Consider the following 26,416-nt stretch of genomic DNA (forward strand, 5'->3'; position numbering starts at 1 on the left):
AACAGCTGACTACAAAGTTTATGCACTGAGAGAAGCATATAGAGTGGTGAGTTAGATTTAAAAAAAAAAAAAAGGTGATAAAAATAAAACACACCCAAACCAACGGTCCTCTGACAGCATCGTTCTCAAAAGAGAACTCAAACCGCTCCGAAAAAACTGACTTTTCCTGACACCGCAGCGGCCTCCCGAGGGCTTGTCCGGGAGGCGACCCCATCGGGATAGGGTCCCCCGGCTGGCTCGTCCGTGAAGCCACCCGACCCGGACAAGGACCCACAGCCCTCCGCCCAGACCAGACTGCCCCGGCCCGAGCCCCCAGAGCCACAGGCAGGCGAGGCCGGGTGGGGCCGGGTACTCACCGCGCTCACCAGTCGCGCAAGGCCACCGCCGCCCCGCCGCCTTCTCCCCGGCCGCGGGCATACCCCGGCGGCGCCCAGCGCACAGGGCTTACCACCGCCTCACAGCCCACCACACGCGGCAGCGCAGACGACCGCCACTTCCGGCGCGCGTGAGGAAATGAGGCTGCCGCCGCGGCGCGCGCCTGCCCCGCCCCGCCCACACCCAGCGCCGGCAGCCCCGCCCTATCCCCGCCCACTTTCCCGCCCGCGCCCCTTGTCAGGCTTGGGAAACTCAGTAACTGACATACAGTAGTGACTAATCGATTATCTGTTTAAAATATGTGTGTGTGTGTAGTTCCAGAAACGATTTATAGCGACCGGTAGAGTGCCCCAGGCAGAAAATCGTTCCCGCCGGAACAAGAGTCTACAGGGACAGGAGTACCAGCTCCAGAGGACCGCTGACTGCGAGAGGGAGGGACTCAGCCGAGATGGCAGCGCAGTTCTGCTCGGGACCTCTGTCCTGGGAGCCCGAAGGAGCGAAGAGTGCCTTCGTGGGCACTGAGCTAAGGACTGACAGATCGACAGAGATGTCCCAGCATCCTCAAGGGTGCTGGGCTGCGCTTGATGTCCCCAGCGAGGAAGTCCTGAGTTGCCACTGGACCTTTAGCCATTCCATTACTTTGGACGTGGGTGGGTTTCCTTATATGTGAAACGAGGGAGACATTGTGGAAGATGGCTTGAGAGCTAACGCTGTATGATTTTAGTGAGTGAAAAAAAGAAAGCCCTCCCCAACATCCCTTCCACTCAACTGCTTATTTCAGAGCATCCCCCAAGGACGCTGCCTTGGAGAGTGATAGCCTGTGCGGGGGGTAGGGGGGGGATATCAGGCAGCACCAGCCCCTGCTTGTGTCTGGGCAGGACACGGAGGTGGTAAGAGTGGCTGTGGGGTCTGCCTCCCACCATGCTCTGCTTTCCTTAGTGGCTACCTTGGCAGGTGACCACACTTAGCCTCTCTTAGCCTGTTTCCTCAGCTGAGTTGTAGGGACAGTAATGATAGCATATGCTTCCTAAGGGTATTGTGAGTGTTAAATGCAATTTTGTGTTTGATGCGTTTGGCACACTGCCTGACAGGTGGCAGGCAGTTGAAGCTCACTGTCACCATTAAGTACATTAGTTTGAGCAGAAGACTGGGGTGACTATGGGATGCATCCCATAGAAGTGGCATTCCTAGAAGGGAAGATTTGCTCCCAATCACAGCTGTCTTCATTGTATGATGGTCATTGGGATGTCTTTAATACAGATGTTCTCGTCAGATACGTCTTGTGGGAAATCCCACTGGTAGGAGAGTGGATAGCCTACTTCTAAGCCAGGCTTGCTGGATGTCCAGCCTCTTCCTAATTTCAAGGTGTCATTCCTCTCTCATGTCATTTCTGAGCAACTGTAAGCATTTATAGTTTTTTTTTAAAAGATTTTTATTTATTTATTTGACAGACAGAGATCACAAGTAGACAGAGAGGCAGGCAGAGAGAGAGAGAGGGAAGCAGGCTCTCTGCCGAGCAGAGAGTCCCGCTATGGCGGGACTCGATCCCAGGACCCTGAGATCATGACCTGAGCCGAAGGCAGCGGCTTAACCCACTGAGCCAACCAGGCACCCAGCATTTATAGTTTTAACACTCCTTCCCTCAACCTGGCCCAAGAGTAAATAATTCATCTAGTCATAGATTCCATGGGTCTGGGACCTTGTGAAGATATGGACCATGTCTTTTTCATCTACCACTACTCGGCACGTACGAAGCATTCAATAAATGTGAATTGAATTGGTTAAAATAAGAACGCACAAGTATCTCTCCCTCATCCAGAATCTATCTCCTTTATCCAGAATCTCGGACCCCTCAAGAGGATGGCATGAATGATTAAGTTTATTGTCATAATTAAGCTTTCTGTACAGATGCCTGATTATGCTCTGGTATGGCAGTCAGCCTTGTGTGAGTCTACTTAGCATAAATTCTCTAATGTTTAAGACTGCCATGGGTGTTTTTGTTCTGTAAACCTGAGGATCCAGCTTGGGAGTGTAAATGCAAATGTAAATTCTTGTGGGAGAATTAGGGAGTGGGTACAGAGCACAGCATTGGTGAATTTAAGAGGATAAGCCAGAAGTACTTTAAATATTTAAGGTGTTATTGCAAGTAAATATAAATGACAGTCCATTGAACTGTCAGGGGATTATGTTCCCAGGCTGGCAACTTTGAAGCCCTCCATCCCACTCTAAGTTACTACATATTGTTAGTTAAGACGTTGTAGTCAGCCTATGCCTGACATACCTGCTGATGAACCTTAGGAAGTCTACAGAAAAAGGAGTATGTGGACTTTGTCCTCCAGTATCATATCCAATAACAGCAAATGCTTAGGCTGTTTCCTTTTTCTGCTGCCCCTACAGACTTTAAATTGGATGAGACTATCTGCTCCCCTAAGGCAGGGACATGGCCTCTCCTTTTCTCTCAAGCACTCCTAAGCCAGGCACAGGGCCTGACCCATTATATGTGCTCACTGCATACCCACAGATGCATGAATGCCTGAATACTGGTGAATTCTACAGCTCTAACTTTCCTCTAGTGGGGGCCAAGTAATAGCAAGATAAGTCTCTACTTCCACTAATCAGATGCAAAAAAATCCTCACCTTCCATTGTGCTGCAGTGCACAGTAGAACCACTCCCTTCCACGTTAAACATTCTATTTTTTGTCTACCTCCACTAGCCTTATAAGTGTTGGGTTTTCTTTTTTATTTATAGCATTTGTTTTTCTTCCTTTATCCTACACTTTCCTTACTGATCATGCTGTGTAGCCACGTGTGGCATAGGCTGCATTCAGCAGCAGGTGCGTCTCCCAGTTTTAACCCTTCTAATCCTATTGACATCCCTGTGGAATAGGTTACAGTCCTCAGTTTACCATGGAGAAAACAGAAACTCAGAGAGGAAACTGCAGAGGCTCACCCAGGACAGGAACCGACCTGAAGTTGAAGCAGTGTGGTTAGGGTTAGCAGTCATGTCTTGTGCACTGCTAGTTGGATTCTTCATTAGCATTGTTGTCTTTAAAATAATTGAGGTTCTGCCATCAATGGATTTAAATTGTTAGCTTTTTATTATTTTTTGAATTGCTAAATCAAATACTAAATGCGTGTAATTTAAATTTGGAGAGACAATAATGCATAATTCAAGTTCTGTGGCAGATAATGGGTGATACAAATAAAATAAGTAGTTCCATTGAGAAAAATACAAAAGTACTGTTGTGGTATATTAATATCAGAAGAATAGAGTTTTTTCCCCAAGAATCTCCACTCTGAGGTGGTGGTGCCTGCTGCTCCTTCTTCTTCTCCTTCTCTTTCTTCTTCTAACTATAAAGCTTTCCCACTCCCCTAACCTGCTTTTGAGCTCTTGCCAAATGGAAGTGATGAGGGCTGACTCCCTTGCTATATAGCAAGCTCTGAAGAGCCTTTGCCTATTCTCATTGGGCCATTTTTGTTTCCATAGTTTCCTTAATGGGGCCACCAAGCTATGGCCTTCATTGCTTATTGCCTCAGACCATAGCCTTCACTCAGGCATGGTATTCACAGAGGCCCCTTGTGCCCTGTTGTTCTTGGTTTATCAAGTCTATAAGGATATGGCAAATTGGCATCGGGTCTGACCTCTGCTTGCTTTGCCTTGAGTTCCTTGGCTATTAATTCTCAGTTTGGGAATCTGGTTTTGTTATTGATTCCCATTTATTTGGAATCTTTGATGGAATCAGTCCATTCCCTTCATCCCCTTTTGCTGTCTTTTATGTTACTGTTTTGCCTGCTTTCTAAAAGTTTGTTTAACATATGGAGAATCATAGGGCAGAACGCTGGCATAGGCCCTAGAACACTGTTGCTCAAGTTGGTTCACAGACCTGAGTTTGGGGTTCTCTCCAGACCAGCATCCATTTTCACATGGTATTCTCCCCTGTGTCTTCCTTGTGTCCAAATTTCCCTCTCCTTATTAGGGTATCAATCATTGGATTAGGGGCCCCCATAGTGCAATATGACTTCATCCACAAAGACCCTATTTTCAAATAAGGGCAAATTCACAGGCTGTGGAATTACAGACTTGAACATAATCTTTTGGGGGGTCAATTCTACCCACTATAGATGGCAACCTCTTCAATTTCTGGTAGATTCAGGCGCCACTCTTTCTGAATTAAACCCTGCCACTTTTGCTCAATCTTTTCCTGGGAGTAAAAATATGGCATATGGAAAGCATTTCAAATAACCCACAGATTTCCTCTGTTTCCTGAATGGTTAACTGTAAGCATTGAGCCTTTGATTGCCAACACTTACAATAAGAGAATCTCTCCTCTGGGAGCCCAGATATGAACAGGCTTTCTAGAACCTGTGGGTGGCTCCTCAAAGGTCTCCTTCCCTAGACATCTGAGACAGGAGAAAGCCCTTTTGCCTGTTTGTGCAAGAGCAATCTGGACAAGCCCTTGGAGTTCCATGGGAACTATCCAAAACCCATCACTTACTGTAGCCTTCCCTTGACATGCTGTAAAGACTTATCTCCCCAGTGTTAGGGCAAGTGCTCAGCTACAAAATTTGCTGATGCTTCTGCTGAGCTAGTTCCAAGCTCCTTGCTTGACCTCATGATTCTTCCTGAAATAGAGACATTACTATTGACTGGAAACACAGTACTTCTCAGCCACTGATTAAACTCTTATGAAATTCTATTATTCTCTCCCTCTCAGGTCCTACTTACTGCTACAACACCCTGAATCCAGGCACTCTCCTTCCTCTATCAGAAGAAGGGGAGCCTATTGCTGATAATTTGATAATCAGATAATTTGAGAACTCTCTGTACCTTACTCATATGTTAATTATAGTCTCATATTGAGAACCCTGAGCTAATCCTGTTTGCTGATGAATCATTCTTGAAGCTGGAAGTTATCAAGCAGCATATACTATCATTAATTGAAGAGCTCCTTTAGAATATAGTCTTCTCCTGAGATAAAATCAGTCCAAATGGCAGAATATATGGCATTTACTAGAGCTTGTTAACTAGCCAAAGACTAGAGAGTAAACATATATATAGACAGGAAATAGGCTTTTGGAGTACTACACAACTTTAGGAAGCTAGAACCCCCACAAAAATGGACAGCAAGTTAAGCAGTTTTTAGATGCACTCTACTTACTGCAAAGGTGGCTATTATGAAGTTCGAGAACCATGCAAAAAGAGACAAGGTTGAAGCTCAAGCAAACACTGCAGATCATCATGCCAAACAGCTAAATTTCTCCCTGAAACTACTCATAGAGCACAAGTTGATTACTACCTTAAAGCAACACTGAAAGAGCTGTAAATAGACAGTTGCATTGTTTTAAATTTCATGTGGGTTAGTCATGGTGTGTGCCCTTCCTAATATTATACTTGAATCAGTGACATAGGGAAGGTGGGGCAGGCAATACAGTACCTTAAGAGCAAAAGCTACCTCGTGACCTATATGGGATTTATTCTTGGCCTGGGTTATTAGGGTTCTGGTTCAAAGCATCTTACAGGGGTTATTAATTGTTCTTGTTCTTGTCATAGTGGTCGTGATACTGGTCCACTGCATTCTATCCAGGGTCTGAAATGCTTCTGCACAGATCACATGATCTCCATGATGCTACAACAGAAAGGTTGAGGAGACCTCATGGTACAGTTGGCCATAGAGATGACTGGACAATCGATCTCAGAGTGGCGAAGATCTGGATTTCTAGACTTCCCTGAATTCTCCAACTTCTCACAAGCAAGCAAATGATCAGAAAGGAGGACTGAGTCTGAATATGCAAACAGACAATGATCGGACCACATGTAAACTGAGAAACTGACCCACACCTCTGCAGGAACCAGTCCAGAATGGTCAGGGCTGGTCCTGTTTTCCAACTTTTGTTATTTCCAAATCAGGACCAACCAGAGAAAGCCAAGTACATTCCCAAAGCCAATCTCATAAGATGCCTGGCTTCTAGGTAGCCTACCTCCAGCTTCCCCATGCCAACAACCTCCAGTCACAACATGCCTGAAGCCTCCCTCCCTCACCTCCTTTTTAAACTATAAATCTTTTCCCTCCTCTGCCTACCTTACATTTCTTTTAAAAGCAAGTGATGGTGGTTGACTCCCTCACTATAGCAAGTCCAGAATAAACAACCTCTGTTCATTCTCATTTGGACGGTCTTTACTTGCTTCTGTGAAACTAAAGATTATATTGGACTTCTCTTTAAAAAATACAATTTTCTGCCACAATTCTTCTTTTACTTCTTTCAATGACTGCCTTATGAGAGACTAGAACCCTTGCATCCTCGGTGTCATTCCTTTTCTTAAAAATCATTTCTGATAATCTCTTCTTTCCATATACTTAGGAAGTCCCCCAGACCCTTGGCATGCACCTGGCCTGCCAGGCCTTGTGGCCACAGAGCCTCCAGGAAAATTTTTAAGCTCTTTAAAACTCTTAAGAGGCACAAAGCATGCAGCACATCATAGGCCCTTGGTGGGAGAAATGTCTGAAGACAGGCTGTGATGCAGGTACCGTGCGGACTCTCTGCAGCCCTCCAGGCAAAATCCCTTGCCTCAGGTAGCAAGAGGCAACCTCACATACTTCCTTCTCTGGGGCTAGACCCTTTCCAGCCCACAGGAATGACTTTCCTCCAAGGGGTGAATGACATGTGCAGAAAAGGACTGGCAGAGGTGACAAACAGGAGCAACAAAAAAGCATATGACTTACCTTGGCACTGCTTACAAAATTGACCAAGATAAACAGAAACAAGGACACTTAAAATGAACATAACATTTTTATTCATGAACTTGACCCTTTTCACGGTAAATATTGCTTGTGTATGCAATATCGAAATGATTTCCTTTTCAAAAAAAATTTTTGGGGTATTTTTTTAGTTTTGGAAGGTACTTACCTTGCCTGTTCACACTAAATTTGAACATGAATTTCTCAGTGTCCTCTGAAAGGATGCAGGATTATGGCACCTCCTGGTGTGGACTATAGAACTCCTGAACTCACAGTGCTTGGGGTGGTCTCAGGTTGTGACTCCTTCCATGCTGCCTGGCTCGGTTCCCTGTGACACTGATGTTCCTGTAGTCACCATGTTCCTGTCGATGGCCTCCCTGTCACTCTCTGGGCCCAGGCTCTGGTTGAGAGGTGTTGGTTGGCCAGGTCCTGTGATTTGCACATCCCAGAAACACCTGCAAAAATATCTCATCGCTTGACACAACCATGAAAACCTGAGTGGCAAAGATAAACCATGATTTCTTCTGGGCACTCATAGTGCCCCCTAACCCTGGGCATGAGGTGTGTTCTCTCTGCCATCACACCGCCGCCCAGCCAGCCTTGGCTGCAGATGGGGAGAGGGGTTTCAAATGGAAAGATTCTCCACATGGAGGTGCTGATTTTTCGTGATGTCAGCTAAGAATCCCTCCTATGAATCCCTACAGTTTTAAAGGGGCCATCAAGAGTGCTGCCTGTGGAGGAGAGACGAGAACAGAAGAGTCCCAGCGGAGAGGGCTGTTTTCTGTTCATACGAGGGCAAGAGCTGTGGATAAGCTCCACACATATCTTCATGCCAAAAGGATGAGGAAACCCCCACCTCCCCACGCTGCCCCGCCCTGCTGCTGAACGTGGACTTCAGATCAATGCTATGTCTTTCCGGGGCCACAGAACCAAGGGTTTCTTAGGCACCTTCTAGAACCACCCTAAAATGTTACCGGCTAAATATCCTACATGTGAATATGCTCAAAGGAGAAGAGGAAACCATTCACCAGGGGACAAATACTTCATTTATAGGGGAAGCCTATGCTTTTCTTCTGAATTTTCTTTTATATATAAAGTATTTGTCCATGCCCTATTCTCAGACATTATCTTCAACTAAATTTCCACCCTTAAAATAAGCTGGCCTTATGGTGGGAAAGCATCCTGTGTGGAAGTTGGTGGAGAAATGTGCTTTTTAATACAAATAAACCAAACACACACACACACACACACACACACACACACACTCCTGATGGAAGTTCAAAGCTCTTGTCAAAGGGGCTTTTAGTATTTTAGTATTAGCTTTTCTCAGCATGGGTTTCTAAACATTCAGAGGAAAAGGCTGTAACAAATAGCCCACTTTACAGTTTACATTTACTTCCAGTTCCCGTGAACCAGATTGAACGAGGACACCAAGAGCAGAAATGGGTCCCAAGGGCCAGGAGCTGGAGCTCCGAGGGCCAGGAGCAGCTCATGCATGCGTGTGTGTGTGTGTGTGTGTGTGTGTCTTCACACACGCACATGTGTGTGGGGAACAACACGGGCCCTCAGCACCTAGTACACAACACAACCATGAATCAGATTTATGTTGGTAACAGCTTGTGTTTGTCAACTGACCCACCGGCTCCCTGCCAGGCATTTGAGGAGGAGTTCAGAGAGTGCCTGCCTAACCCAACAGGACTTCCACAGAAGCATTTAGTCTTTTAACCTTCATAGTGGCTCAGAATGTTTCCTCTGACTGCAGTGGGCCTACAACTATGGATATGCGTTTTACACCCTCTCTCATACACCTGTCCAACTCCAGCTTCAAGAAATAAACCACATTTGCTAGAGAACCGCAGATACCTGAACTCGACATGGCTGCTGCTCTATTTCAGGGAAGGAAACATGAAGGAAAAAGTTTCCTGAAGGGTGGGATAAGGGGAGTTTTAACAGTTACCACAAATGTACCTATTCACATACATATTGTGTAAGACAAGTCAAAGGTACCACCGAGCACCTCCTAGTTCTTTGAGCATTGTTACTTCCCCAGGGGTGACAACAACAGATTTCCTTGTGATATTTCAATCTTTACACGGAAACATCAAAATCAGGAACCTGATGTTTCCAACGAGGGAGTTAAAGAGAGAAAAGAAGTTTACGCCTTTTATGATACATGATTTTATTTGTATAACTGAAATTATTTCCTTAGTCACCTTGATTACAAAAGCAAATTAACATGATATGGCTTAATAACCTTTCATAAATAGATTTTACAAATTTTAATAACTGACAGACTGCTACTTAATACTCCATAATACTTAATACTTAGTAACTTTGGTGTATATGCATACGAAATTTGTCTGGAAGGACTAGTAAGTAGGAGTACTTTTAAAATTCAGGAATAGACAATTAGATAACTGGTCAAGGGTCAGTTCCCCATCACTGGGTCAGCCAGTTAGACCTGGAGTTCTCACCCTGCCAAGGACAAACCTACGGTGGCAACTCACACTTATTGAGTAGGTATTTTTAACAATTTGAGAAAGCTTATTCTTTTTTCTGCATTTAAGAAGACTACCATTAAGCACATCTGAAAACCAAAAGTTGACCACAGCTAGATATTTGTGAAAGAACTTACCACAGTGTGTCTGGAAAACGGCCTCAACTAAAGCCAGGTCACATCTTCAGTAAGTGTTTTTCCAGCTCTCTCTCTCTGGGTTTGTGTGCACACTCATACACACACACACACACACACACACACACACACACACACCCATGAGGCTCTGATACATACTCACCCAACCTACAAAAATGCCCTAATTTTACTGCTTTTGTGAAATGCCTCTAAGATATTTGGATGAGACACTGTCTTCATCAGGCTTTAAGTCGGAAGACCAGGCAGGGTGTTGGTCACCGAGCCTCTCTGGCGAAGTTGCAGAAGAGCTGCTGGGGACTTCCCGATAGCCACCCCCACAAGATGGGAGGAGTGCTGAGTGTCCGTGACCACAAACAAGCCGTGAAGAATGACAAGAAGCTTATGAGTCATGATCAGAAGCTAGTAAACAGAACTGTCCTGCTAGAGCAGCATCGCGTTACAAACACAGAAAAGAGTGGATGCACATACCTTTTCACACAAGCTCTATGAGAGCCAAAACATTGTCTTTTCCACATCAGAACTGTAATTAGAGGTGTAGCAGTCCTTGGCCATTGTCAGCCTTACTTCTAACACAGCTAGCTTGATGGTCCCTTTTAGACTGAGCCTAGCCCCACCCACTCCTGCTGTGTGAGATGAGCCCCTGCTTTCCGGCACCAGATGTGTGGTGTGTTGACCGCTGGCAGGCTGGCAGCAGTGGAATTCACGGCGGCCAAGTCAGCAATCCCTTCAACCGGAGGCCACTCAAACGCCCCTTTGCTTCATACCGTTCTCGTCAGGGGGCAGTGATTACTCAGTGATGGGGACTGAAGTGTCTGGTGAGCCCTCTCCCCTCACACCACCCCTCTACATCGCAAATATGGCAGCCAATCTCTCCATTGTGCTACATTTAAGAATCATTTAAATCATGATAAAAATCAAATGTCTTCCTAAGAAATGGTGCCATGATTCTAAAAAACCATTCTTAAGATCTCAAACGTTGAGTGGAGGCCCTTCCCGAGGTCCCCTCGTCCCCTCCAGCCCTGGAGGGTGTTGGGGGCGGGGAGACTTTGACCTCACTCTAAGGCCTTGTTGGGCTCTTGTTCTGAACAAGGACATGTCGTTTGGGTCAGGTTTTTAAAATTTATTTATTTTTCCTGTTGCCCTTCTGGTGTGTGTGTGCTTTGTGTTTAAACCTTGGTGCCCTGTTTGGCAGCAACCAGAAAAATCAGACAGCTCAGGTAGTGAGCGTGGGACCCACATGTGTGAGCAGAGAGTGTGTGGTTGTTCCTGGTGAACACGGGCCAACACAGGGTGCTGCTGAGGGCCAAAGAGGAAGGACTAAAAAAAGGCTGGACTCGCAACTTGGGTCCAGTGGCTATGTCTGCCAGGAGGGAAAATCACCAGCCAGTGTCAAGTGTACAAAGGAGGGGCCGGCAGACTTTCCGTTCTCAGTACGTTTCTTCCCCTTGGGAGCCCATTACCTTTCCCAAAGAAATGTTAACTATCAAATGCGTCCATTAATTGTGCCGCTGAGGGTGAAACCATCCAGTTAGCATATACACTATCATTTGCATATCTTGGACACACAGTGTTAGTGCCATCAGCTCGCGTGAGTGGTACAGGACTCTCTTCAGGCCAGTTCGGGTCTGACATGCCTAAAAATGAAAACAGATCATTTGTTCTGCACTGAAGAACCAACACTTCATGTGCAAACAGTAAGGCCTTGGCAAAACTCCCTTTGAGGTTCAAACCAAACTTTCTAGTTTCTGTGCCAATTACACGAATGTTTTCATGCTCCAGCTTTCCAAAAACAAGGTTACATTTTTGGGGGAAAGATCACATGCTCTCTTGGTAACTGGAACATAACAGAAACTGCCAATTTTGCCTTTTTATGAGCTTCAAACTCCGAAATCTGATATAAATATCTGTTGACCTGTTTCAGTCTTTTTTCTAAGGCAGCATAAAACATTGGTGAGTTTAAAGGGCTTACTGCAGTGGGGAAGCTTCTATAAAAAGTTCTCTAATGTAAGAAGCCTACTCGTCTTCCATCCAAGCCCACCACGGAGGACAGAATCTTCCAAATCAAGGGTGCACACGGGCGAGCCCCACAGCGTCGGCAGGACAAATGGCGTGTAGCACTAGACCCAAAGCCAGCAAGGAATCAGTGACTCAGGAGGCATGCAAAAGGAACAATCTCGGCCGAAAAATGTTTCAAACTCCCAGATTTAAAAACAGTCAATGATTAAGTTAGAAAACACAAAAATTTTCAAGTATTTAATTAAAGACAAAAGAAGGAGTTTTGGCAAGAACCGTATTTACTGTCCATTGCAAGACCACAGCACCACAGACTACGTTCTTTCAAAAGCATTTGCTCCAGCTTTTAGCACTGACTTCGTAAGTGACAACTGTCAGGACAGTGTGTGATGCAAAGGATGTGAAAACAGGAGTCTGCACGTATCCTCCCTGGCCGTGGGCATGTGGGCGGGGCTCGGACTGGGTTGGCCACTGCTTCCCAGTACTGAGTGGCCTCTGAGAGCCACCTACCCGCCCACGTGGGGTCTGGGAGGGACCACAGGCTGTGCCCTCAATGCAGTCAGGGTGGCACTGGTTCCTCCTGTCTCATTTAAATGCCTCCCCACATCGGGTAAATTTATTCCAGTAGTTAAATAAGAAGTATTATGACTTGATACCTCCCCGCCCCAGAAATGACTTATTTATCATTTTCTCAATATCCCCTGAGAGTTCTGCCCAGCTCTCTTTCTTCTCCATAATCCTAAGTGGCTGGGCAGTAGTGGTCATTATACTTATTTTCACATCCTTTAAAAAAACAAACAAACAAACAAACAAACATAGTTTCAAAAATGCCTGAATGTAAACGGATGCAAAGTCAGACATTTACAAATAAAAAGGTTCAGAGGGAACTTTGGTTTCATTCAGACCAGAAACACTCTTAAAAAGCATTACAGAGAGTTAAGGATAGTGCAGAGAGGAACGATGTTGCTAGAATCTAGTAAATGCATGTGAAATTCTACCATAGAGTTTGTTTTCAATCCACGTGGAGGGGAGGGCTCGAGGGAGGGGAGCGCTATTACAGTCCACCAGGGGCGTCTCCTCCTCCGAGAGGCCGTCGTCGTAAAGCAGGGAGTCAGATGGGGTGGATGCGGCCAAGTCCAAGTAGTCCTGGAAGAGACAGATGGCCGGTCACCCCACTTACAAGTGGACTTGCCCCCAGCCCCTCCCCGCCCAAAGGCAGAAGACCTGGTTGAGTCCCATGCTGTGCTGGCTTACTGGCCTCTCTGCGATACCTGAGCCCTGGCCAGACAGCCCCTCTCCCAGCCTCTGCTTTGCTGGCCCTGCTCCACAGCCCTCATTGCTCCCTCTAGAAATTCACCTTCTTGAAGGGCAGAAATGGACTCCTTTGTTGCCTTAGTGCTACCTCTGCAGCATGAAGGGGGTACCACACACAGCACGGGAGAACTGGCCTGTTTACCAAACCCGAGGCTCTGGGAGAGCTCACTGCAGCCCGTTACTCATGTGGGAGGACCAGGAAGCATCTCTGATGTGCTGGACACTTTTCAGCTTTCCTCTGAGGACCCCTACCATCTAGAACAGCACATCAGGGCCAGAAATCTGAAGTTGTCGATGTGGGCTGGCCATAGGGTGCTGCTATGGGCTTCAGCTCCTAAGCCTGATGATTTCCCAGTGCCTGCCCCTGCTGCCACCCTGGTTAAACGTGTCAAGAACAGTTCTAGCATTTTCCTGGCTGTTTCTCAGTTCTGTCCTAGGAAGGCTGGTTCTCATGGTATCACCTATTATTTTTATTTAAGGGAAGCCTGTGTTCCCAGGATCTGGAGGCTTGGCTGAAGTGGTACACTGATGATGTACACTGATGTTAGGTTTTATTACAAGCATTCTACACTATGCACCTTTGTTTTTGTGTATGAAGAAATGCCAACTTCTAGTAAATGTGTCAGTGCGAAGATGAAATCCTGAAAGCAAGATCTGCGCCTGTCTTGTTTACTTGTATTCCCAGCATCTGAGACCGAATACGGCACATAGCAGTTGCTCAATAAATATTAGCTGAAACTTGTTGGCTTTCTCATTTACCTACAGAGTTATAGGCTGGAGGTACATGGGTTGAATCTAGGCTCCCAGAGATGCTTTATTTGGACTAGACTGAGCTTTTGGAAATTTAAATGAGTTATTAACATTAGAGATTGGAAAACTTAACATAAATATCCTTTAAAATTCAGAAGACCTGACACTCTGACACTCCTATTCCTCTAGACTGTGTGTGGCTACAGTGAGGAATCCTTCAGAGGGGCTGGCGTGCTCCTGGCTGCCACAGTCCCCACCACTCCCTAGCTACTTCCAACCACCCACTGGGCCCCTCGCGGCATTTGAATTTAGGATACTCACTTCAACTCTACTCTCTCATGTTCTGTTACTAAAAATTATTTTGACCTTGAAGATTTGCCTCTCAAACCTATTGGTGGAGAGTACTTTCGAAGTACAAAGGGAAGAATCTGGGTTTCTTTATGATTTGAGAAGGAGCCCGGTTCAAGGAGAAGGGTTCAGATGCTAGCTGCCCTCCGGAGACAGCGTGACCACCTCCCTTTGCGCAGACCTGCTCTGCCCCTGCACTGGGAACTCCATAGAACTGGGGTGAGGCGGGAGTCCCCCCACTGCCCTGTTCAGCCGACAGATGGCCAACACCAGCAATTGGCTCCAGGTACTCACTCTGTTCTTAACCATCATCTTCTCCAGGTCTTTGCTGATGTCAGCAAACACCGGCCTCTTGTCCGGTTCCTGCTTCCAGCACTGTAGCATTAGGCCGTACCTGGTGGGAAGCATGGGTGGGCAGTTACGACCCAGCAAGGACTGCCCAACCACAGCTGCTGCACCTGGCACCATGCCCTGGGCCCAGACGGCTCTGTTCTCAAACCCCAAAGCCGTCTCTGCTCGCTGACATTGTTCTCTGAGCTGGGCCAGGATCTGAGGGGTCACTAGGCGCTCAGGGTGCGTGGTGCTGTGGTCCAGCATCTTCTGAGTCTCCTCCTCTCCCTTGAGAGAGATTTGTCTTCACTTTCCTTTCAGAGATCTTGATAAACAGCTGAGAGGATGCCATACCCACTACGGTGGCTGAGGGAGCAATGCCAGTCTTTCAAACTCTTAGAAGATATGACTGGTTGTAGAAACAGACAAACGAAACTTCTGCCAGTTACACCTCTGTCTGCTGCCTTCCTCACTTCCCCATTTCCCTGGGTCCCTGGCACAGCTGCTGGGCCCCCGGGCTGCTATGTGGCTCTGCGCTGGGCCAGCCGGCTGCTGCCAGCTCAGGCCACCCAGGGGGATGGCACCTGCTCACCCTTGCACTTCCACACCTAGCCCCGAGCCAGGCGTGTGGCAGTTGCACAACGGATTTTGTGGAATGAATGGACTAGCACGTTTCTGCCTGTGATGGCCCCGTTCTCATGTGTTATCAGCCTGTCCTCTGAGAAGCATCTGCTGGAATCACTGTATGTGAAGGTGCTCTTGGGCGGCAGTGCCAGGTCTTCTTGCCTGACCCCTGCCGAACTCTGTGCCTCCATGCGGGCACTCCCCAACACGCACCCCCTAAGGTCATTCTAAATTATCTGCCCCTCCCCAAGGGTCCTGTGGGGATAGGCCTTGGGCTTAATCTGCTCCCTGGGCCTGAAGAACCCTTTGATCCTTCCTACTACTTCTCATTGGCCCTATTCTCCATCCTCCATGTCTCCCCACCACCCCAACCCTGGTCCCAGGAAGCGTACTCAGCCACCAGCAGAATCAGGGTCCTCAGCATCTGCCATCGTGCCCAATGGTAATTCTCTGACTTCTTCCTTGGCGTGCTGTGACCTATTGTTACCCACCACCCAGTTCACCCTGTGCCCAGGGATGCTCAGGCACAGGGAGGGAGGGGAGTATGGGCCAAAGCAAAGCCTGCTCACATCTCCTCACTGCAGTTGTCAGGCCTCTCCATCCGGTAGCCTGTCTTTAGAAGGTTGAAGAGCCGCTCTGGAGGAATCCCGGGGTAGGGGTTGCCCCCTAGAGTCACAATCTCCCATAGCAGGACACCAAAGGACCATCTAAGGGAAGCGAGATGACCGGTGAGAGGCCATACTAGGCTCAGCAGGCCAGACGTCCCTCCTCCCAGCAGCTGTTGACCCAATAAGCCCCAGGGCAAAGAGCCAGCCAAGGCCTGACTGCATGGACAGGTGTGGAATGGGGCAGGGAAGAAGCCATCTGACCACCCAGCTTTCATGCCTGCAGTGCTGAAGCCCCATGAAGCCACTATCTGGGCTTGGGCCTCGCACCGACAAGGGGTACTTGGCTGGCCCTGTGGCGACGCGCCAAACCATCAGAGACAGCACAGGGCAGCCGAACATATACAGCAACACTTGAAATGGAGACCTAGGCCATGGGACACAGGGTTGCCCGCACAATTCCTTCACCTTTCCTGTGGGCTTGGAAACTTTCATAAAATCTTAGAAAAGAAAAGGCACTGCTATGAGAAATATCTAACTGTGAGGGAAAATTTACTATGAAGTGGGAACAAAATCGTATCACAAAACAGCATTATCACATGAGCCCACTTAGAGCAATAGGAAGCATATACCGTCACACCACAGAAAACACTAGAAGGTCCATGTATGCCAGGACTGGCAGGAGTTACTTAGGGGCAGTGGGATCCAAGTGACTTTCAGTGGCTTCATTACCCTTTTCTCTGCATTTTCCAACAGTCTACAGTTGGCTTTACGTCATCTGAACACAGCTGTTTAGAACTGCTCAGGCACTGCCTTTCCCCAGCCCACAGTATTCAAGACATGCGTTTCTATGGATGGCACAACATTCAGAAATGAGTCTGTTGTGTTTTTGAAAACTATCAAGTCTTGTGTTTGACCTGGAAGGCTAAGTTTTGGTTCCCATCTTTGAGCAGTAACTGACACACCCGCCTATCAACTCACTCAAGGCCAGCCTACCTGTGGGTGGGGACCATTCCACTCCCAGCGGAACTTGCCTGAGCCCAGCCCACGCTCAGGTCCCCAGAGGCGAACTGTTTGGCTGGGCCTGGGTGGCACTAAGGTGCCCAGAGTAGAGAGGGAGGGGCTGGGAAGGGGAGCAATCAGCGGAATTTGCAATTCCCTGCTCTCAGCTCTCATGCATTCCACTGTGACTCTCAGAACCACCATGTGGCCCCTGCCATTTGCTGAACGAATACACGAAGCCTGCTCAGCTTGGGAGGGGGGGTCATCGCAGATAGTTGGTGTGAGCCAACATGCACTTGTCCCCCAGCCAAGCTGCCCAGAGAGGCCTCAAGGCGCACCGTGTATGTAACCTCGACCCCAGGAAGGCAACACCCACACTTACACGTCGCTTTGGGTGGTGTAGATGTGATCGAAAAGAGACTCAATTGCCATCCATTTGACTGGAATCCGACCCTAAAAAGGGAATGAAGGAAAGGCATTAACAACACTCTGACACCCTGGGAACCAGGGGTGGGAGGTGGGGAGGAGGGTGAGGCCGTGTCCCAGGCATTTCCAGCTTTGGAGGGATGCTGAGTAATGCCATCCAGAGTGCGTCCAGACGCAGAATTGGCAGCACGGCCTCAGAGGGGCTCTGATTCTAATCTGGGTCTCTCAGGCATGGCTGAGATGCTGGAGGGAGTCAGCTGGCCTGCCCATAGCTACGCAGGGCATCCTTGCACGCACCACATCTCTAGTGAGAAGAAACAGAAGGAATCACCACCGTGCCCATGTCAGGCCTCCCTATGGCCATGTCCAGAGGGCTCTAGGTTGCCCTGGGTGGTGATGTCCAACATGTGGGCCAAGATCGCCGTCCAGAAGATCTCCCCCTTTCTGAGGGTGAATGAGTTTGGGAAACCAACTTCCAGTGTTTCCATCTTGGGGACTTCTGACACAAAAACACTAAAATCTCTTCCGAGAAGGCCTGAGGGAAGAAATCTGTTTCCATGCCTTGGGGCTGCTTTTTTTTTTTTTTTTTTTTTTTTTTTTAACCTACCACTTTGTCCCTGAGCCCTGCTAGCATCCTCCGAGAAAGTGTCCCACTGTAGAGGTGCTGGGGCCACACCTAATGGACGCTTTCCAACACAACTCGAGGAAGGGTTTTTGAGTAGGTAAGTCTTAGGACAAAAATCAACCAAAAATGCATGCATTGCATTTTGATGCAACATGTCCTGTAATTTTTCTTTAAAGCATTCTTTAGCGTTTACATCCTTAATGAAGTGTGATTTTCTGGGGCAATGTTTGTAACAACACTACCTGCCGCTCGGGCTCTCCAGGGGGCCTCGTGCGTAGACACCTGCACTTCCTTGCTCCATGACATGGGCTGTTCTCAGGGGACCGAGAGCAGTAAGTAGGAAGACTTTGTCCACACCCCTGCACGGAGCGGAAAGCAGCCCCTCTCCACTTCCCCTTCAGCAGTTCTGAGAGATGCCGTTGCAACAGAAACCCCAGAAGAAACGAAACCTCAACCTCACAGCCTGTGGCGACGTGGGGCTTCTCCGGGCCCCTTACAGCAGATCTGAGGGCTACACAAGTGGTTTTTTGTATGTTGTTTTGAGCAGTGTCTGTTCTGAAGGCCAGTCAGCCGTGGCTCTTGAACAGCCCGTGAGTGGTCCTGTCTGGTCTGTCACAAGGAGGCTACAGGGGAGTGACCGACAGAGCGGTGGAACTAGGAGGGTTAGGACGAGGGCCACAGGGAACTGGATGACACAGCGAAGCAGACTTCCCCAGAAGGGCCCCAGTCCACCTATTTCAGAGGTTTGGAGAAAGCGTCTGAGAACCGCATGCCGTGTTTCTGGACTCCGTCTCCAGGGCCTCCCTATGAGCTTTCCAAACTCACCCCGTCGGGGGTTCCCAGGCCCCCGGCCCAGAGGAACCCCCACCCATAAATTGGTTCATTCCTTTCTGCCTCAGAATGACTGTCATGCTCAGCTGTATTGACTTCAGTCTCCTTTGAGTGAAGAGCTAAAGCTACACAGAGGGAACAGGGGACATTTCACCTTGTAGAAGCAAGACCCTGTCTCACTGCGGAGACAACTATCATTTCCACAGCACTAGGTGACCTTCAAAAGCGGTGGTGATTAAAACCAAGAGAGGCTGCGGGGCCCTAGCTCCCCAGTGGGTGCCCTGTAAGGTCGGGTGTGGCCCTTAGGAAGAGAAGAAACAGACCCAGGGTGAGCCCTGAGCTGGGTCTCTGGGGACCCAGGAATCAGGGAAGAATTTGAAGTTGAGGGCTAGAAGGTCAAACGCTAAGACTCTGCTCTCCACTCCCCTGGCATTCTAAGGGCTCTGCCCCACCCACTGTGGGAACCCTGCCCCCTGCCCTCCACCCTACCCGGGAGCCCTGGGCCACCCACACCAGGGGACCTGGTACCTTGCTCCTCTTCACATAGGAATCCTCTTCATAAACATCTCGGGACAGGCCGAAATCTGAAATCTTCATCTTCCGCCCCTCGGCTACCAGAACGTTTCTGGCTGCCAAGTCCCGATGGACAAGCTGCGAGGAAGACAACAGCAGGGAGCCCTGTAGCCTGGGCCCCCATCATAGGCAGTGGGGGCCCGGGAGGGCGCGGCACACACCTTCATCTCCGCCAGGTACCGCATCCCCCGAGAGATCTGCCAGGCGAAGGAGATGAGGTCGCCCATGGTCAGGGCCCGCTCCCCGGGGCTGTCCAGGTAGCTGGAGCTGCGGCTGCCCCCGCTGCCCACGTCGCCCGGGCCAGCCTTGCGGCTCTCCCGGAGGAAGCCCCGCAGGGAGCCATACTTGGCGTACTCCACAATGAGGAAGAGCGGCCCTGGGGGGTGAGAGGGGGCTGTGAGCTGGCTGTCTGCAGGGTCCTGGGCCGTCAGAAGTCGGGCCAGCTCTGGGAGCAGGGAAGGAGGCTGCAGGGTCCTCAGGCGGGCTCTCCACCCTGCTAGAAGTGGGCAGAAGGATACAGCCCCGTTCTGGCCAGTGGCCTGGGCGCCATGTAGCGGGAGTTATGTGTTTCAGTCCCAGCTCACTCGTGCATGGCTTGCTCTCCTTGCACTGCGTGTGTTAAAGCAGGCTCCCTGGGTGGTTGAGCACAATCCACCAGGGCAGTTGGCCACTGTACACAGCGCTCCCCTGGGAGGCACGCCCCTGCTGCTCGGACGTCGTGTCTTTCTACACCCTTGGCCCTGCTGCAGCTCTGGCTGGGGATGGCTGATGCAGGTGGAGGATGAGAAGCCTCACATAACGCTTCCTCCCTGCTCCCAGCCCTCAGCATCTCTGAAGCTGCCGTCTTGTCCCAGGCCCAGCCTGGAGTCCTGCTGGTGCCCACCAGCGTCCTTGCTGCCCTCTCCCTGGTGCACCTGTCCTCTCGTACCCGCGACACGCACATCTATGCACACATGCACACATAACGGCGAGAGGCCCTTGTGTTGCACAGACCAGGCCAATCTCCTGTGTCCTTATGTGAGAAAGGGTGACAGCGCCTTCACCGTGCAGGGTTGGGGCAGTGGTCACTTGGAGGTCATGGCACGCCTAGTCCCCAGGAGGTGCCCAGGACGCATCACCTGTTTCTAGAGCTCCCTGCCCTGGGCTCCACCTGGAATAGGGTCCTGAGAAACCAGGATGCCACCAGAGACCTTGGAGCAGCTGCAGCCTGCCCAGGGAGCATGCTCAGAGTGGAGGCCTCACACCAGCACTCCTGCAGCAGCCCTTCCTGGTCCTTTCACCAACAAGGGAGGAGACATGCTCCAGGTGGGGGCCAGAGCCACAGAGGGCAAGGAAGGGGAAGGAGGAGGAGTAAAGGAGCCCAGAACCCCCGGCCTGCACTGGGTAGCTGCCTGTTCTTTGGCTGGCCTTACCATCCTGGCTGCAGGCCCCATACAGCTTGATGACATGTGGGTGGTTGACCTGCTTCAGGAGGTTGAACTCTGACAGCAGGTCCCGCAGCTCACTTGGGGAGGCGTTCTCTGAAATGCACATAAACACAGCGAGTTGAACAGCAATCCCTTCTAGAAGCCCCTTCTGTGAACAGTCTGGGTCACTGGACCCACAAGGTAGGTCTGCACAAACCCTGGTTATCTCCTTCCTAGATAGCCTACCCAGGTTTAGACAAGGTCCCCAAGGACCCTGCTGCTTGGGGCGTCTCTTAGCCTGTAGGATAGTCAACAGAGGCCTCATCTGCCCCCAGGGAATAATAACCCCCAGCAGGCAACTTCCACATCAGTAGGGTCTTTCCACAAAAACCCTCCTGGGACCAGGCTGTGTATGTATGTGGTAGTATTTCTCTGCAATTGCCATCTCTTACCTTCTGGAAGGTAAGAGGACTATCCCATGTCCTAAAACCCTTGCTGACCAAGCACTCAACAGGAGGGTGAGGATCTGGAGAAAGCTGGGAATGATAGGACTTCACAGAGGTGGCCTTCTGCCACACTGAACACATGCATCCTGCAGTGGGCGGGGACAGAGCTGTGCCTGGGCATCCACCAGGAGCTGAAGCCTGACGAGAGGGGTATGCAGCCAGAAGCGGGGGGCTGCATAGGCCTCCTAGGGCAGCTGCCCCACAGCCCACTGCTGAGCAGTACCTCATCACCTCCTCTGACCACATGCTTCTCTGGAAGAGAGAGGACAGCTGGGGGAGAGGGTGTAGGGACCCACATATAGTGGCCTGGAGGATGGTCTCAGTGGGCCCCCTTAGTGCCTGGCACCTCAGGGGGGATGGAGAGACCCCATTCTGACAGCCTAGGTAAGCATCAGAAGCACCCTGCACAGTGTAGCCCAGAGTGTTGCACTGGCCGACTTGTGCCCACTGCATGGCCACTGGGCCCTTGGTCCATGTGAACCAGGGTCTGGCCACAGCAGAAGGCCGTCCACCCAGTCTCTGCTCAGAAACACCAGTGACAGTATGTGTGTGGGTGATTATGTGCTCATTTAGGGCCAGAATTGTGGCACGACTCGTCACAGAGGTGGGGCAGACCCACTGGGGGCCGCCAGGGATTGGGCCAGGCAAGGCCCCCAGGGACAGGGGCCAGTCCTTACAGTGGCTTCTTCACCAGGACCCCACAGGCACTTGGCTGAGAGGAATGAGTGGGGCAGACTAGGGTGGGAGAGCTGTCAGTTCAAGACCAAAAGGGCTTTTAATTTTTTAAAAACTCCGATCTTTACCCAACATTGATGCAGAAGCAGCACCACTCTAGAACCTTCCAACTGAGGAAAGTCCTTTTGCCCTTTTTCTCCAGGGATCACCCTGGCCCATGTCATCCATAGCAGGGGTCTCCCGAATGCAGCCACTCAAGAATAGGAATGGTGGGGGGGCTCTTTAGAAAGCCCCGGGCTGGCTGCCAGCACTCTGGTTTTCAGGGTGGTTCCAACCAGCCCTCAGGGATCCTAGAGAGCCACCTGTGCACACTGCCTGGACAAGTACCTTTTAGCATCTTCACAGCCACAGTCGTGTACCCTGCTTTGCCTTTAAGCCGGAAGGCTGTTGCTTTAACCACTTTTCCAAATTCGCCTTCTCCCAGAGTTTTTCCAAGAACCAAGTTCTTCCGGGGGAATTCCCACTTTGGGTCCTCCTATGTGGGGTTGAAAGAAGGGAAAGAAGAGGAGAAGGGAGAAAGTTGGTGAGGGTAAGAGGAAAAGAAGATGACAAGACCCATCAATGAGCCCCAGTGGACAAGCTCCAGTGTGCAAACCACTGCCACCCGACCTAGTGGGCAATGGGCATGCCCCTGCACTGAGGGCAGGACCCTGCACCTTATGGGAAGATAGCTGTTGCCACAGAATGGCCTTGACACTGGATACCTGGACCCTTGCTTGTCGCTGGTTTACTGAACATGCCCTCAGCCATCCCAGGCCCATGTCCTCGTCTCTCAAACAAGGAATTCAGGGCTTACTTAGTCCCCGGTGTGTGTGTGTGGGGGGGGGGGGGTTCACATGGGAGTGTGGCCTCTTCCCTGGGAGCTGAGCCCAAGCTTCCTGGTGCTGCCTCCGCTTTGGACATCAGGCCCACAAGCCACTGATGTCCTACAGACCAGGCCCCAGTCTGTCCTCCCCAGAGATCCAAAGGAGCCCCAAGAGGACTCTATTGGCACCAGAGGCCCAAGCTGCCCAGGACCCCCAGCTATGGATGCAAGTGTCCAGGGAGACTTCCCCATGTGCTGCCCCAGAAAACATACCACAGTGGTAGTTGGGAACCTCCCTCCTGACCCGTGGAAGGAGCTGGTCCTGTCATGGGACTGGCCGTTTCCCTGAACTCGCACCCACTTGCCATCATGCTACCCTCTACCCACCCTGCCTTCCCACTGGAATCCCACTTGAGACGACTCTGGGACAGCTTCCCAGGCCCCAGCCTGGCCCCACATCCTTGAACTCTTGGCTGGGGACACCAAAGCCTGTCCTGGACCTCCCCTCCTATGCCAGCACCAGGCATCCATTGCCCCAACTCTCCCTGCAGTTGGATGTGGGTGGCCTGGGGGCGCTGCTCTGACCCCCACAGATGGCCCCTGCTGAGCCCAGCCGTGCTTCCCAACACCCAAGTACAGGTGTGTGCGCACCTCATGGGCAGAGGCAACCTCCTCTCAGCACTGTGTCTCGGGCTCGAGCATTATCGTGGTTACCCTGGCGTCCTCACCTCCGCCCTGCCCTGGAAAAGAATTCACTGCACGTGGAAACGGCGCTGAGCCTGTGCAGACTCACTGATTTGATCTTCTTAAAAGATGTGAAAAATTCTCCCCACTTCATATAAGAGACAACTAAGGTCAAGCAGTTGAGCAGCGTGGACTCAGAGCCAGTCGGCGGAGCCCTTGGGCCTCAGGCTGGGCTCTGGCTTCTCTGTGCAGAGGGTCCAAGGTGACATTGGCCGAAGGCAGTGCGTGTCCCCCTGCATGAACACCCACCAGCACTGCCCTTCCTGGGACCCCGCCACAAACTGCCTGGGTTTATAAAGCAATCAAATGGCTCAGCCCAGAGGCCTGCTGCGGAGGCTGAGATGGTACCCAGGACAGAGGTCACAGACCCTGTCTGCTGAGTGACTGGAACTAGGAAAGCTCAGAGAGAGGCCGTGGGGTCTCCATGGAAGGGGATGGCTCCCATGGCCCAGACCGACCCTAAGGGGTGAGCACCCTTGGGTGGCTCCTCCTACAAACTGTGGCCGCCTCCCAGCCCTGGTTGGGTACTGCCAAAGGCCCAGTGACTCCTGAGCTTTCTGGTTGGAGGCGCCTGCCAAGGGACCATGCTCCCGCCAGACCCTGGAGGTGGAGCTTCTGCTCACACAAACCTCTCCTCAGTCCCTCTTAGAACCTGGCTTCCTGCTCCCTAGCAGTTGCCCGCAGGGACACAGAAGAAGCAGGGCACAGGGAGGGGAGCCCTAGCCAGGAGGCCCCAGGGAGCACAGGGTAACTTCAGGCCCAGGCCCTCCCATGGAGAAGGGGGATTGGGAGCCTGCTGGTGCTGGCCGGCCTCTCTGTCAGTGGGCTGGTTACATATCCTGGGGCTGGCCTCTGCCACAGCTGGTCCAGGGGCCCCATGGTAGCCCTTTCTCCCCTCTGCAAACGAACTCCCCTCCCCACCGCTGCCACCCTGGCCTAGCCCCTGCCTGCCGCTGCCTTCTGCCTGGATGAGGAGAGTGGTGCCTCCTCACGGGGCTCCTGCTCTTGTACACACCCCAGAGACTCCCCAACAGAGCAGTCTGCAGGAACGAAAGCCGAATAGGGGCCTCCTCTGCTGAACCCCCAAGCCCTGGGGCCCCCTCCTCTGAGAATAAAATCCAGTCTTCTTCAGGGGCTCCTCCCATCCTTGGGGCTTCCGCAGGACGGTTCCCTATCAGGTATGGTGTGGCCCACCGTCCCAAATGTCAGTCCAGCTGAATCAGCCCCTGGCACTCTCCACTCTGCTGAACTGCCCGGGGCCCCGGACAGCCCTCTGCCCGCCTACCTTCCCTGGAAGGGCTGCTCAGAGCGTCTTCCTGGTGGGCGAGGGTGCACAAGCTGCTTGTGGGCTCCACGACACTCAGCACCCCGAGCCCTGGGTGCCCCTCCCCACACCTCCTTGCTTCCTCAGGCCAGAGGCCGGCGCCCCCTGCAGGGCCTCCAGGAGAGCTGCCTCCCAGGCCCAGGCTGGGCTTGGAGCCTCACCGGGATCTTAAAGGCGTCCACAGAGACCTGGTTCTCCATGGAGTCCAGGGAGGGCCGGCGGGCGCCCGACGAGGAGTAGCTGACCGGGAAGGCCTGGGCCGGCCGGCGGAAAGTCATCTCGGCAGAGGCGATGGGCGGCTTGTGGGCATTCTTGTGGTAGCGGTGGATGCAGAAGGTGGAGAGCAGCATGGATATGATGAAGGAGAAGAGCACGGCTGCCGCGATCACCGTGCGGCACAGCTCGTCACACAGTGGGTCTGTGGGCAGGGGTGGCCATGAGGAACAGCACTCCTGGGAGGGTGCCCCGGTGCCCACCGCTGGGGGTCTGCCGTGGCAGACTGAGCCGCCAGCAAGTGCTGCGGGTGGTGGGATGTGAGAGCAATGCACACTCACATGGCACCCACCGTTTGGCAGGGACTGTGCCGAAGGTTTTCGCTACAGAGTCTGTGGTCAGCCTCCTCCACAAGGGCCAAGAGACCCAGAAAGTTTAAGCAGCTGGCCTGAGGTCACACAGCAGAGGCAGTGTGCGTCTGGGAAACACCAGCTGTGGAACGCTGCACCGAAGCCAGCTGGCCCTAGAGTGCTGGCGGGGAGGCAGAGTCCCCCCATGTGCTCCATGTGTTTTGTATTTTCTTCATAAAACTGGGAGAGGGAAGGAAAGTGACTCTGGACCTAGTGTCATGCAGCAATCGCTCAAATACGTGAGAACGGTCCTTGGGCTCAGGCAGGAAATCTCCCCAGGTGCACAGGCCCTTGCCCTTGGCACCTGCTGGCCCAGAAGGCACACCCGCAGGCTCTGGCTGGGAGGACGGGGTTCCAGCCAGGCAGTGCCATGGGCCCAGAGAAGGCCCTGCACCGGAACCATCTGAGTTGATGATGAGTTATTTGGCAGAAGAACTTTCCAGCCCAACCTTTCTCATAGAACTTTGGGCAGGAAGTTGCTCTGCGGAGGCTCTGACCTAGACCTGTCTGCACAGATTGAGGAACCGAGGCCCAGAGGGAAGGAAGAGGGTCTCCTGGGTTTTACCTGCCTTCCTTCACTCACTGGGGCTCAGAGAGGTATGGGGAGACCTTCTCTGCCTGTGACCCCAGCAGTGCCCCCCACTGACTCACCCTGGCTGTCTTCAGGTTCACAGAAGCACTTCTTCTCTTCGGGGAAACAGTTGCAGATACCGAAGCCAGCTTTTATCCCCCAGCGCTCCCCTGGCTCGTGCCCACCAATGATGCTGCCGCCCCCTGGGGACAGAGGCAGCCCACTAAGCCTCCTGGTGTGACCACACAAACCAGGACCACCCAGGCAGAAGCATGAGAGGTCCCTCCCCACAGGATGTCAGCATGCTCAGGCCCAGGGAGGGCAGTGAGCTCTGGAATCTGGGTCTCTTGGGCAGGAATCAGCACAGTCTGCCCTGATTCAGGTCCCTGGCCTCAGCAGGTAGGAGGAGGAACACACAAGTTGTGCAGGACCCTTGCCAAGGTTCACACATGGTTACTTCACAGAGCAGAGAAGGGGCAGCAGGGAGCCAGGAGAA

The 26,416-nt window shown here is 51.3% G+C and overlaps 2 protein-coding genes across 9 annotated transcripts in view; both read right to left on the reverse strand.

Annotated features, from left to right (window-relative positions):
- CSGALNACT2 (chondroitin sulfate N-acetylgalactosaminyltransferase 2) overlaps positions 1-515 on the reverse strand; it is a 44,155-nt gene extending 43,640 nt beyond the window's left edge. For 2 of the 7 annotated variants that reach the window (XM_047702027.1, XM_047702030.1), the window contains exon 1: positions 357-512. The gene's annotated coding sequence lies outside the window, so the exon portion shown is untranslated. Of the gene's footprint in view, positions 1-94; positions 220-356 lie in introns of those variants that run through there. The other 5 variants (XM_047702032.1, XM_047702033.1, XR_007122641.1 and 2 more) reach the window with 4 other exon arrangements.
- An 8,784-nt stretch (positions 516-9,299) lies between these two features.
- Positions 9,300-26,416, reverse strand: part of RET (ret proto-oncogene) — a 51,505-nt gene continuing 34,388 nt past the window's right edge. Inside the window, exons 10-20 of one of the 2 annotated variants that reach the window (XM_047703325.1) lie at positions 26,001-26,123; positions 24,888-25,144; positions 22,181-22,328; positions 20,619-20,726; positions 19,368-19,582; positions 19,162-19,284; positions 17,134-17,204; positions 15,714-15,851; positions 14,485-14,584; positions 12,777-12,924; positions 9,300-11,399 (exon numbers count right to left, since the gene is read on the reverse strand). In XM_047703325.1, coding sequence (XP_047559281.1) covers positions 11,242-11,399; positions 12,777-12,924; positions 14,485-14,584; positions 15,714-15,851; positions 17,134-17,204; positions 19,162-19,284; positions 19,368-19,582; positions 20,619-20,726; positions 22,181-22,328; positions 24,888-25,144; positions 26,001-26,123 — 1,589 coding nt within the window. In that variant the 3' untranslated portion in view covers positions 9,300-11,241. Of the gene's footprint in view, positions 11,400-12,654; positions 12,925-14,484; positions 14,585-15,713; positions 15,852-17,133; positions 17,205-19,161; positions 19,285-19,367; positions 19,583-20,618; positions 20,727-22,180; positions 22,329-24,887; positions 25,145-26,000; positions 26,124-26,416 lie in introns of those variants that run through there. The other variant, XM_047703326.1, reaches the window with a different exon arrangement.

This window comes from Lutra lutra, chromosome 14 (assembly GCF_902655055.1).
Source record: "Lutra lutra chromosome 14, mLutLut1.2, whole genome shotgun sequence".
NCBI lineage: Eukaryota > Metazoa > Chordata > Mammalia > Carnivora > Mustelidae > Lutra > Lutra lutra.